The sequence below is a fragment of the Lontra canadensis genome, unplaced genomic scaffold (genome assembly GCF_010015895.1).
Source record: "Lontra canadensis isolate GAN:19392208 unplaced genomic scaffold, GSC_riverotter_1.0 scaffold3, whole genome shotgun sequence".
In the NCBI taxonomy this organism is placed as follows: domain Eukaryota; kingdom Metazoa; phylum Chordata; class Mammalia; order Carnivora; family Mustelidae; genus Lontra; species Lontra canadensis.
Window position 1 is genome coordinate 29,482,078 of NW_022630997.1, and position 13,699 is coordinate 29,495,776.

General features: G+C 40.7%; 1 protein-coding gene across 1 annotated transcript in view; it reads left to right on the top strand.

The window, feature by feature from the left end:
- The window catches only part of ERCC6 (ERCC excision repair 6, chromatin remodeling factor), a 70,727-nt gene that overhangs the window by 17,784 nt on the left and 39,244 nt on the right, over positions 1 to 13,699 (top strand). The window contains exon 6 of the mRNA XM_032837765.1: positions 9,618 to 9,743. Within this exon, the coding sequence (XP_032693656.1) occupies positions 9,618 to 9,743 (126 nt within the window). The remainder of the gene's footprint in view (positions 1 to 9,617; positions 9,744 to 13,699) is intronic.

The following is a 13,699-nucleotide window of genomic DNA, read 5'->3' on the forward strand; positions in this document are numbered from 1 at the left end:
ATAGTATCTCTGTTGTCCTTCCTCTTGAGCACTGGGTCCCTGTGGCCAGGGGTGAGTTGGATCCTGGTTTGGAGGGTTTGGCTGTATATACATGAAGAGAAGAAGAAAAAGAGACTGAGAAAAGAAAGGCTGTCAGTGTTTTCAGATGCTTACAGGGTTCAAGCCAAGTGGGATAAATGTTGAAAAAAAGTCTCTTGGGTTTGGAAATTTGGAGGCTTTGATGGCCTGAGCAAGGGTGGCATGTAGGGGGATGGAAGGAGGTTCTCTGAGAACAACTGTAGGTAGCATCACTGAATGCACAGGACTTGGCAGTGCTTCATGTCAAGTGGGCTCGCTGGTTTAATCCTCACAACCCCGAGGAACTAGGGACCTGAGCCCAGAAAGCTCACATAATTTGCCCAAGAGAGCATAGATAGAGAAGCCTGGGGGAAGGGGAGGGACTCTGAAGGGGATTGGGGAAGGCGGGAATGATTATCGGCTGGGTCAGTACAGTGGACTGAGAAGAGCACTGCTTCAGCAGCCGGATTCCGCCATCACTTGATGGGGACCACCTCCACGCTTTTTGTGGGTCCCGTTCCTAGGAGGCCATGCCTCCTAGAACCACTCTCCTAGCTGCATGTCTCCATCTTATTGTCCTCCCAGAGCCGCCTTCTCTTTGCCCAGAGCTGGCTCCCTTTGCACTGCGATTGTCTCATTTATTCTTTAATTGGATCTTTGTTTGCCTTGGATGATGATTTAGCACATTCGGGAAGGAAGGCCAGATTACATTGTAGAGCTTGTAACTTTTTAAAAAAAATCATTTGTTCTCTAAAATCTGAATTTATTAGAAGTTTAAATTTGATCAAGAAACCTAAACCTACTTTGATCAAGAAACCTAATGATTTGAAGATTGTTCTTATCATCAGTTTCTGGGAGTTAATTTCTCAGGAAATAAACCCATGTGTCCCCCCCCGCCCCCTGGAGTCTATATTTTAAAGAGAGAAGAAAAAGTGACTACCTTACAGAGTTTTCTCAGAGAGAATCTTGGCTTCTTTTAAATGACGAAGCTGAGACACAAATGAAGACTAATTCTGCTTCGTGCTCTGCACACACCTCTCATTCCCAGCTCCAGCGCCTAATTGTGTGCATCAGTCTTAATTTACTCGGTGAGATCTGGACTCCTAACTGAGGGTATTTCATCTGCTCACATGTGCCAATTAAGTCCACCCAGATAGACCATAAAAAGGCAGATAAGAAAAGTAAAACACTGAGTATCTCAATTTAGCAAATTAGACTAATCTGTAAGGGATTCTTAGCTGTCTGAAATAAAAACCTACCGCACTACAGAAAAGCAAACAATATTAAATACCCAGCTTGGTGCCTTGAATATATTTTCAAAAATCAAATTGTGCTCATTGTGCTTCTGTTGTAGAATTTCTTTCTTGGATATTGCAATAGTGGAGAATGAGCCCGAGATTGAAATTTCACCCCATATTGAGAATGATTTAACTATACGGTGTGTGGCTTTTTCCTCACAGTGCAGATCCAAACTCTGAGCCTGGTGGCCCTTGCAATGTGAAGATGAAGGCAGAGCAGTTAGGTCACTTTTGAATTTCAAGCAGCTCAGTATATGACTTCCTTGGAGCTTTGGAATGGGCACATTCATTTGATTACTGTATGACCTGAAGCTACTGATAATTGACAGTTCTTTTTGTTCGGTGTATTTTGCCTCTTGTGAGTTGGTATAGGCACCATTTTGTCTGTTTATTAAATGTATCCTGTGAGTTTGTTCAGCCCAGGTTATTTGTAGTGAAAGGAATTGCTAAGCTGACTTTAGTGTTACTTGACAGAGTTGGCAGGTGTGTCGTGAAGAATGAGTTTTGACTTGCTCTGTGCAGTACTGAGGTAGGGAAGGACATCTTTTGAGACAAATTTGAATTGAAGCTTTAGAAATTGGTTTGCTCTTGTACAGTTGTTTTCCTTGTATAGTGCTTAAAGAGGTGAGTATTGATTCTTTAGCTCACACTATGATAAAAGAAGTGGTTTGAGGTAGTTTGAAAAAAATATTTTTGAGAGATAAGATATGTAACAGGAGTACAGACTCTGGGGGCCGATTATCTGGGTTTGAATCTTCATGTTGGTGATCTTGGCCAGGCTACTTCACCCTTTCCCTGCCTACTTCAACTGTGAAAAAGAGATTAAAAATAGTATCTGCCTCATAGGGTTTGTAAGGATTAAATGAATTAATACTGGTAAATTGCTTACAACAGTGCCCAACACACAGTGAACATTGGTAACTATTCTTGTTATGACTTAATATTTGTTTTCTGACTCTAAATTAAAAATAAACACACACACACACACATACACATATGGTATGGATGTTTGTATGTGTAATTTCCCAAAACACAGCTGGTCCAGAGCCAGCAAATGTTACTTAGGAGGTGGTATGTAACATAGGGGTTAGAAATTACAGGCCATGGAATCAAATGCCAGAGTCTTACCTAGTAGCTGTGAGATTTTCTACATCTCTTCATCTGCAAAATGGGGATTGTAACAGTACTTTGTTCAGGGGTGGTGTGAAGATTGTAAAAGATAATAAATCTAAGCTATTGGGCATATATCAGGCACTCAGTAAGTACTAGCTATTCTTATTTGCATGCCCACTAGCTAAAACATTTGCTACAAGGTTTTCTTCAAGCCAGTAAGAGGGTCTGTGAGAATCATGAAGAGCCCATATATATTGATATATATGAAAAGGTGTCCTCTTTCCAAAGTAAAAGGCAGTTTACAGTTGGTATTAATATGCATAGCCAGATCATTACCTATTATAATACTTAAGTGTTGTTAATGTCAGGCTTTTCTTACCTCTTTCACATTTTTTTTATCAACACGATAAGTTCCACTTAGTGATAAAGTATCTGTACAAATAGGAGCACATTATCCATAGTTTGGGGAGAAATAAAAAAAAAATATTTCTCCTTTGAATGCACTAGGGGGCACTAGACCTCTGCCCAGGGGGCACTCTTCAAGTTTCTTAGCCTGCTGGTTGGTTCTAAGAGTGTGTAAGTCAGACTCTTGGGTTCCTCATGGTGTTCTCTGTTCTCAGGTCGGTGTTCTGGATTATTCTGTTGTGTCTTGTAAGGCTTGATTTCCATACTCCTTGCTGACCTAGATGAGCAGGATATCATTCCGTAAGCGGTCTGTGATAATATTCTTGGCTGATGGCCTGGGTGGACTAGCACGAGGGCCTTCTAGACTTGGGGGCTATGTCTGACTCTTGCCTGCCCAAGATTGCAGTAGGTGTTTTCACAGTCGTTATTTTTTATTCCTATTTAACCTATAATTAACTAAAATGTTTCAGTTTTACCTTTTTGTATAATCTCCTGCCAATAATTAATTGTGAGATGGGGTCTGGCATGTATGCAGTGTAAAAAAATAAGTAGTTTCCAAAGGGTGTAGTACATATATTATCATGTAGTGCTGTGAGAACCTCTTATCTGGCTCCTTTCTTGGCCGAGGAGACAAATGCAATGATGTTGAATGATACTTCTTTCTTTTCTTTCTTTTTTTAAAGATTTTATTTATTTATTTGACAGAGATCACAAGCAGGCAGAGAGGCAGGCAGAGAGGGAGAGGAATGGAAGCAGGCTCCCTGCTGAGCAGTGAGCCCAGCTCGGGGCTCTATCTCAGGACACTGGGATCATGACCCGAGCCGAAGGCCGAGGCTTTAACCCACTGAGCCACCGAGGCGACTCTGAATGATATTTCTAAAGTTTAGATCGCCCCTTACCAGTTATAGACCTGAAATTTAGCTCTTGGCCCACATCTAGTTTTCACTTCTTAGTGGGACTCTGAAATCTGAGTTTTTTTACTGGGTTCTCCTCCAGTGGCTGCCACCGAAGTCTGAGAAGCTATCAGAGTTAGAAATCTCCCCAGTGACTAACATACTTCATTTTATTTGGTTGCAGCTGTGACTATTACATGCGTGGAGTAAAGAAAAAGATGAAGGTGGGACCATCAAAAGCATTATTTCTTTTCTAGTAATGTCACTGTAGTTTAGGGCTAGTTAAACGTTTTACCCCCTCTGTCAGAAGATGAATTCTTTCATTAAAAAAAGTTGAGGGGCGTCTGGGTGGCTCAGTGGGTTGAAGCCTCTGCCTTTGGCTCAGGTAATGATCTCAGGGTCCAAGGATCGAGCCCCACATCTGGCTCTCTGCTCAGCGGGGAGTCTGCTCCCCACCCCCCGGCCCCGGTCTCTCTCTGCCTGCCTCTCTGCCTACTTGTGATCTCTGTCTGTCGAATAAATAAATAAAATCTTAAAAAAAAAAAAAAAGTTGAATCTTTTGCCCTCCCTTTTACACCTGTCCTAGGGAAACTTGGACCCCAGCTCAGGGTTCTTGATTCTTCCCAAGGACTAGAGTGTAGAAACCAGTGTTGTTGCAAAGTAAATCTGCTCGAAAACCCAAAAAACAGAACTTAGGACTTGAAAATAACTTAAAAAATTTTTATTACTCAATATAATGAGCTTCCTCTCTTGTTCTTTTTTTTTTTTTTATAAAATTGAGAATTTCTCTGATTTTGTCCTTGCTATGTCTTGTTCTTTGTTGTGGACCTTAACCATGTTTGTCCAGTGGATTGATCTTGGAGTAGTACCTTAACATACGTGTGGAAAGAGGAGGAATGCAGCAGGAGCTAGGCTGTAAATGAGACAGAACAGGAGCATTCTTGAACCCATTTTTAAATGACCTACTTCCACCATTCTCAAGCCATGCTTCTGTCCCTGGTATCTTCCTTATCTCCAGCCTAATTCTGAACCTCATTCATTGATTCATGCAGCATTTACTGAGTATCTGTGTTAAGGTGAACCATTGTACTGGTTTCTAGAGGTATGAAAATGACCAAAACAGTCTCTGGGCTCATGTGCCTCCCAGTCTATGGAGGAGATAGATATGGTTTTCAAATGATGCTGAACACTTGGTGAGTGCTCTAGTTTAGAAACACCAGGTGTGTCCATGGTGCCGAGTGGTTGAGAAGAACCCGGAGGACGGGTCACCTAACTCGGGCTGGTCAGAGAAGGCTTCCTCCTCTGAAGGCACTGCCTGAGCAGAGCTCTGAAGACCCCATGGAGGGTGTGTATGTGTGTGTTTGTGGGAGGGAGGCTGGGGACAGTACAAGATACAGATGGCACAGGAAGGAGGAAACCACGAGGCAGTGGCATAATGACAGCTAGCTGTGTTTTCGCACTTAGGTATTTTGAACATCCTTGGCATTCTGGAAATTTTCCTTTGAAAATAAGTTGAAATGGTGGCAGCCAGCTGCCAGGTGTATTCTTAAGGTTCCATTGACAAGGTGGCGTGGTACCTGGAGGAAGCGTTGTTCCTGGTATGGTTCAACTGGTTATTGTTGCCGGCGGCCCGGCCCTCGGTCTGAGTTGCTTCTGACAGATCGTTATTGTGGTCTCAGCCCCAGGCCCCACAGCCTGGGCCAGGTTCTCGTTCTTGCATGAATGTAGCCGAGCCGGGAGCAGTTTCTCTGCCTGCATCTGATTGGAATTGTAAGTTTATGTTTATTGCTGGGTTCTTTTCTAAGTTGCTGCCAGTGGAGTCGCTGGCGGGCTGATGATGGCAGGCATGTGACGTTAGAGATGCTGCCAGGGAACACCGGGCCCACTTGCTTTTATGTGGCTGCAGCTGTGACGATGACATGTGTGGAGGTCTTTAAGTGAGAGCACAGAAAATATGAAGTTGTTCTTTTTTTTCCAAAATGTAAATATTGACTGTCCCCTTCCACTTTTAAAATCCATTATCTAGCTTATTTGTTGAAATAACAGAATTTAGACATTTGGGGACCGTATCTGATTTTTATGATTTTAAATCACTGGGGTCCAGATCTTAATCTTCACCTACCCCCAACCAATTTTAAGTCTTTCTGTATCTGTTTTTTTGTTGCCGTCAGTTTGAAGGCAGCCATACTTCATGACAGCTCCCTGTTTACACACCTACTACAGAATTTTAAAATGGAGATGTTCCAGCAGGAACAGGGGAAGGTGTGTTTACTCACAGTGATCAGTGATCACATTATTCGTAACAATTTTCTGAGCATCATTTGATTCACAAGCGTGGTTTTTGCTCAAATGTACGTGTTCAGGTCGTTCTGTCAAGCCTTATGGTGCGTTGGTTTATTGTGGGTAGGTTGTATTGTACGCGTACTGCTTCCACTTCCTTCTCTTCTCGGGAACAGAGTAACAGTACCAGCCTCTGAGGGTCCTGTGTGAGCTTGGGTGAGGATGTCAGTGAGCAGATGTGATTATGCAGAACAGTGTGTTTATTCGTTGAGTACTTACAGTCTAGGCTCATGCTAAGCGCTTTCATGTGAACTTCATTTAATCCTCCCTAAATCTGGGGAAGTGCATGCCATTGTTCTCCCCTCCTCACACGTGAGGAAAGGTAGGTGCCGTAGAGGCTGAGTGACTTGCTGAGGGTTAAAGAACTGATGAGAAGCGGTCAGGACTTGATTCTAGACCGTCCGGGTACGGGCTTTGCGGGTTTTGGCTTGTGCCGATGCCATGCGTCAGACCCAGTTTATTCATAGCGCAGAGATCTCTTCACATCTGCTGGCCAGACAGACCGCTCAGCCCGCCAGGCTGCAGGACAAGCGGTTAAGCATACAGCAGAGAACAACTTCAAGACCCTTGATGGCATCTTGGATGGGAAGGGCATCTGTTTCTCTCGACGCAGGTGAATCCGGCGCTCCTCCACCTCCCTGGACGGCCACGGCGTCCTTCTAGTCTGTCGGCACTCGGTGCTGCACTGCCTCGGTGGGCGTTGTTTAGGTGGTCAGACGTCTGTTTTGGCTACAAGCCACATGAGGAATTCCTGCTTTATATAACAGAAGGATGTCTTAGCCCGAGCCGCATGTGCATGTGGTTTTATAACCCTGGTATTTTCTGTCTCTAATATGTGTATATGATTCTACTGGGGCGATTTGTCTTCACAGTGGTACAGATGCTCGTAGGCAATAATGATTTTTCCCTACCACCTTTAGTCATCCTTTAGCCAGACTGAATAAATGTTCGGCTTCTTCTCATCTTTATGAAGCGGAAGGCACTGGAATGCAATCATTTCTGCAGTGGCTTATGTGGTTTCCTAGGTGTTGTGTTCTGTGGTGACATGATGCCTGAAGATTTTAGAAGGGAGGAGAAGGAGGAAGCTGAAACCCTGTTGACTCAGAGTGATGCAGTGGGAAATTGAACAGCCACAAAGACTTACTGGCTGAGTCTGAGGAAATAGCTATCATCTATCAATGGAGTTTAATATGTGATACTCTTTATGCAAAATATTTACTGACTTTATCCCAAACTTCTAACACCAGTATCTTGTGGTGTTTTTCTTTTTCTTCCTGTAAAATCATCTTTGCATAATTGCAAAATGGAGTATTTTTAAGCGGATAATGGTAGTTTTTGTGATTTTGTGATTCTTCTGAGTTTTGTATTAGTCATAAGATTGCTAAATACAAGTATCTTTTGTTTTGCAGATGTTTGGTTTTGAGTTCTGATGGTAAGGAGTTTGGATACTGAGGAACATCTTATTATGTGAAATTGCTTGCTTACTAAATCAGATAGAAGGTAGCAAGAATCCAGATATATACCCCAGGAAAATGTATGTACATCAGTTTGGTTTCTAAGTTTCAGTAGCGGGTCTGCTTACACACCAGGGTTTTTCAGCCTTGGCACTATGGACATCTGAGAGCGGAGAACGTTTTGTTGTGGAGGCCTGGCTTGTACACTGTAGGGTGTTTAGCAGCATCCCTGGCCTCCACCTGCTGGAGGCTGGTGGCGTGTCCCCCTCCCCACAGCTGTCGTCAAATGTCTCTAGACATGGTCAGATTACCCTGGGGGTGGGGAGGATGGCCAGACTGCCCCTGGTTGAGAACCACGGCTGTGTACCATCACACGTAACTCCATTTGTAGATAATACGAAACTCAGAAGAATAGTAAAGACAGTTATAGCCACCAAGAGGTACCTCATTTTGTCAGTTGCACGGAGATAATTTTTAAGGAGGAAAAAAAAAGGGAGGAAGAGATTGCCTTTAGAAGTTAAGCACAGAAAGGTCATTAAATATTTTATACAAAAAGACTATCTCATGGTTATGTGACAGCTATTTTCTTAGGCTTGGTTATGTTCTGCCTCTTACATTAGCTGTTCTTCTCTGGAAATTACCAACAGTGCTTATTTATAGGGACTCTCAGTAGCCTGAGAAGCAGCTGCAGATCACCAGCGACTTCTTCTTATCGATTACAGTTAGACCTCAGGTAGCCCTTCCTTTTGTTCCTGTAAAGAGCTGACATTCTCAAGGCAAGACTCTATCGGAGGACGTGCTTTAAGGTCCTCGGGCAGCTACCCCGATGGGGTTGCCTGTTGCTCTTGTACTTGGCCTCTATGCTGGTGTGGTCATTGATACTGGAAAACACCATTGGTCTAACCAGGCAGCATGTATGACACTATCCTTCCATTTTCTCATTTTACCTTCCCCCACACATTCTCTTAGTGTTCTTGTGTAATCAGTGGCGGTTACATGTCTTCTCATACATGTTGCTGTTCTCATTCCCCTCCTGTGAGGTTTTTACTTGAGGGCATTTATCTGTATTGCTTTATTCCATTACCACCATTTTGTGAAATTCACACTGTGAGGCTGCATGCATACTGAGAAAGGTCATCCTTTTATTTTGGAAGTAAATGGAATGTGAGGCTCTTGAGTTTGTGTGTGTGTGTGTGTGTAAGTTGTACACACAGCACACACAAACACACACACACATATTAACTGATGGCACCGGTGTCCATTATGTAGTTGTTTGGATGCAGAATTAGTCTGTTTATATGACTATATCTTCCCAAAAACCTCAGTGTGTCTTTATTAAGACTTTCAGATCTTTAGACGTTTCTTCTGGTATACATGCATGGCATCACCTCTGTGAAATGTAAACTCTCATTTTATATCCGAAAAGCATCATATTACTAAATTTATAACTTAGATTTTGTTTAGTGAACACATTTTTTTCTAAGTTGTTTACTTATTTTATTAGTCCTTTGATATTGGTGATGCCCCCCATTAAGTAAACAGTATGTTAATCTGATATATAGCAATTTTGACACAAAATTTGCTTTATGTTCAAGGTACTATGCTGTTTTATGCTATGACTATCATGTCTTTAGCACAGAAATAATAATGATAAATAAAATCTATTTTTTGTTATATTGCCATTTTGGAGATACTTAGTTATATTGAAATTTTCACTGAATCTTTTCTAGAATTAAATTCATATATCTTAGGAAGTAGCAGAGAAATTTCCCCTCAGGGTAAAGTCAGAAGAGGCACAAGTAGTTTTGATAATGAAATGGGACCTTACAGAAATATTTCTAAAGCAGATGTAATAATTCAAAGAAGAATTGAGTTGAAAAGGAAGGAAGGAAAAGAGAATTTTTTTTCTTTGACTATCAGTGTTTCGGGTAATGACAGTAGCAGAAAGCTAAAAGACCATTCTAATTTCCTTCTTTTTCCTGTGCATTATCTAGAACTATATTTTAATCTGTCTTGTAACCAAAGTAATGGAAATATGATTTTTATTTTCATGGTAGGAGATGGAATAAGCTGAGGCTGCGGGACAAAGAGAAGTCTCTGAAGCTGGAAGACGATTCTGAGGAGAGCGATGCAGAGTTTGATGATTTTAAAATGCCGGGTTTTCTGTTCAAAAAGCTTTTTAAGTATGTGCCTGTGTTCTTTCCTTTATAACTGTCATCAAGCCATTGTGTACAAATTGATATTTTAGATATGACACAGTAGTTACCTGTGGGCCCTTAAGGTACTTGCAGCAGTTCATTGCAAATATAGATACTGTCAAATGAAATTTTAGCCTGTGCTGCTCATTAAAAGTAGATGATAATAAATTGACTAAAGTGCGCATGGGGCACGTTTGGAAGCTGGTGAGTCTGCGTGGACCTGTCTCGGCCGGCTAAAGCAACACGTTTAAAAGCCACCTACACTGAAGTATTTTTTTGTTCTTAGTGATTCTAAGGGACCAAACCTCTTAATTTCTTAAGTCAGATGAATTAAGTCAGAAGAGCTGTATATTAAAATCAATATTGGGGTGTTTTTTTTTCTTCCATGTAGAAATAAAAACTATTGAGAGTAGTTTGAGTGTTTCATATTGTACCTAAGGGTATAATACTTTTGAGCTGACCAAATGTGCATCTAAATATTTTATGTAGATCTTGTTCTAATGTCAAAAGAGAAGATCAAGGCAAACACCTTCAGTGTTAAGTTGTTACTTGAAACTGACTATTTCATGTGTGAAGTGGCCGAGAGTTCCAGATAACCGGAAGCTGTGTGATAGATGCTGCTAGCCCGCGTGGCCTGGGCCAGTCTCCCATGATGAATGAAAATACTGAGGCGCAGCTTCAGTCTCATCACTCCTGGGATTTACTTAACAAGATACTTTAGGAAGACTTCTTGATGCATGCATATAGGAAGTTAAACCATTAAAGAGCTACTTTCCATTTTGTAGCATCACTTGGTAATTGGCTGGAGGATGTTTAACTTCTTTCTTTGAGACGATTATGCTTATTCTCCTTCATAGATTCGGTTGTCTGCCATGCCTTAAACTCGTGCAAGATGTCTATTTAAAAATAGCATGCTTTTTATATTTCCCCTCAGAGGGCTTATATTATAGTTTTAATTTTTACCTCAGTGAGGGTAGGGTGGGCAAAAGGAGTTGGGAGTAGTTAGTTTATCCCGCTAAATATACAGGAAAGCTGAAATCCTAAAAATGTGAAGTATCTTGGCAGGGTTGCCATCACGGGACAGAAGCCGACCCACGTAGAAGCTCAAATCTGAATCGCTCTAGTAATTTTTGCAGACAAATCATTTTGTAGCCCAGAGAGGTGGCTACTTTGTTTATTGCTTCTTCCCAATGAAAATTAATTATGGAAGGGTATGTAAACAACATTTATTGACAATTCTTTTTATCATCTCTAAAGTGATTGCTTGTTAAGGAGCAGTCCAAATAGTATCAGTGTTGTACTAGCAAAAGGAATATTCACATTATAAATTAAGTTGATTTAATGAAGATGGATACTTCTGCATGTGTAGTAAGTTGGTATGTATCCTCAAGAGTCAAGTTGAATGTGCATTGTTGTATAAGTGTGAGATTTTCTGCCAAAGAAATTTCAGTTATTAGAACCAAACTTTGCTTATTAAGAGTCTATAGGATTCAGCATATTGACTATTAACTCTATAGTGTAGTTATATTTATATAGTTGTATAAATACATATTTTATATAGAGGTGTATATATATAAATATATTGTTTATATAGTTGTATTTATATAAATATATATAAATACATGTCAGTTTGTTTTAATTAGTTTTAATTACACATTTCTGGAAACTATTTTGTGTTTATTTCTCAAAAATGGGTTTTTAAATATTTCATAAGTGTTATTAAACTTCTGTCCCTTTTCTTTCGTGGTATGAAAAAAATTAATAGGATTGATAAGTTTCCATTTTTCTTTTATGATTAGGTTTTAGCCAGGCCAGTTTAATGTTAAACCATAGATATATTTTTTGCTGTATTTATTGCACTCTGTGGAATTAAATTAACAGGGTATAGTTGTACACAAGGGAGTCAGAAGGTACAATTATCCATTTAAGTGCTATTTTCTGCAAGGTCATGTTTAACTTTTAAAATTCTATTTTGAAAGTTTGCCCAGCAAATGCATTCATCTGTGTAATTTAGCAATCAGATGACAAACTCCAATCTTTGACCTTACATTTAGCCACACTAGCAAATGCAATCTTGGGTTAGTGTGACAATGCCAAGATATACCAATTATTTGTGGTTATTTTGTGTACTTCAGTCTCATGGGGGAAGCAGAGTATCGTCATTTTTTAACTATTGTACAATAGTTTGTAAAAAAATCTTTACAAGGAGTAATTTTTTATATGCTTTCCAAATTTTCTGAAAACTGTGTTCTTTAACCTCTATTTCATTGTTTACAGTATTTATTAGGAAATTAATGCAACAAAACCTAAGTCAGTCAGTAACTGCTAAAACCAGAACCCAGGCCCCCTAACACCTCCTCCTCCAGTGACACACACCTGCCAGCCAGTGTGCTGATGCAGTTTGACGGCCATTGTAGAAAGAAAGAGCCACTCTTTGCCATCTTTGTACAATGCCCCAGTTATTGGGAATTTCTGTGTAGTGACGTGACTTACAGGGCCGCTTAGTAGATAATTTTCCTTCAACCATTTCTTTAGTGTTAATCATTTTATAAACACACAATCATATGCCCTTGGAGATGACATTTGTAGAGGAGGAGACACCCATCACACTAGTATTGCCTCTCCTGGGTCACATAGGATGCAGCCGTCTTAAAGCCCTCCTAAACTCCCTTTGGGATAAAAAGTGCAGGTTGCTACTTTTTATTCCTTTCATGGTTTCTCAAGTGCTCCTCTGGATTTTCCCCGCCTTCAGTTGATTGACTCCAAACAAAAAAAGGTGTTGGACCCGTGTTGGGGAAGCAGTGTGCTGTAGTGGTGGGACACTAGAATGACCTCTGGGAGATTTTGGTCCTTACTCTGCCTGGAGGAGCTGACCCCATAGTTGTTCTCCACTTCAGTAAAAGGAGGTTTGTTAACTAGTATTAAGTGCTTCTTATCATACATCAGTTTGTTGCACTATATCATTATCCACAGCTGAGATTGGTCTACTGTAGTGGTTCACAATCAGCTTTTAGTCCAGATCAGGCGTTCTCACCCTCAGCACAGCTGACATTTGGACAGAATAATTATGTTGTTGTGAGGACTATTCTTTGTATTGTAGGATGTTGAACAGCATCTCTAGACTCTACCTACTAGATAACAATTGTACTTTACCAGTTTGAACGACCAAAAATGACTCCAGGGATTGTGCGATGTCCCCCAGGGAGCAAAATAATTCCCCATCAAGAACTGCTGGTCAAGATTATCTCTAAAGTAGAGTCACTTTGGAAGGAGAGGCTCTGGATTTCAGTTCTGGCTTGCTCATTTTTTCCTAACAGTGTGACCTTTGGCAGGTTACTTAACCTCTGCCTGCTTTCATATCCTGACTGTGAAATGGGTTGCTCATCTTTATGTAGTGTGGTTTTGAGGCTCTATCCAAACCATGTGGCTCTTTGTTTCCCCAGCACTTGGCTTCTTAAGGAGTTAGTTAGCCATTATTCTCTGATTATGGACCATTTGTTAATAGAACTTGTACTTCTTCCTCGATTTAGTGATCTTTTATCCATACTAGACTTTACTGTGTTTTGAATTTTAATCCTCTTCTTCAGGATGCATAGTCAGGGTGTATAATAGCAAACTTAATAATCAGCATCATTCTTTTTTTTTTTTTTTAAAGATTTTATTTATTTATTTGCACACAGAGAGAGATCACAAGTAGGCAGAGCAGCAGGCAGAGAGAGAGGAGGAAGCAGGCTACCTGCTGAGCAGAGAGCCCAATGCGGGGCTCCATCCCAGGACCCTGAGATCATGACCTTTGCCAAAGATAGAGGTTTAACCCACTGAGCAGCAACATTCTTATACAAAGCTTTCTTATATAATAGTAATAGCAACAGCTAGAGGTAAACTTTTGGAATTGATTCTGGGGAAACTACTGGGGGAAATTAATTATAACACATTAAGAG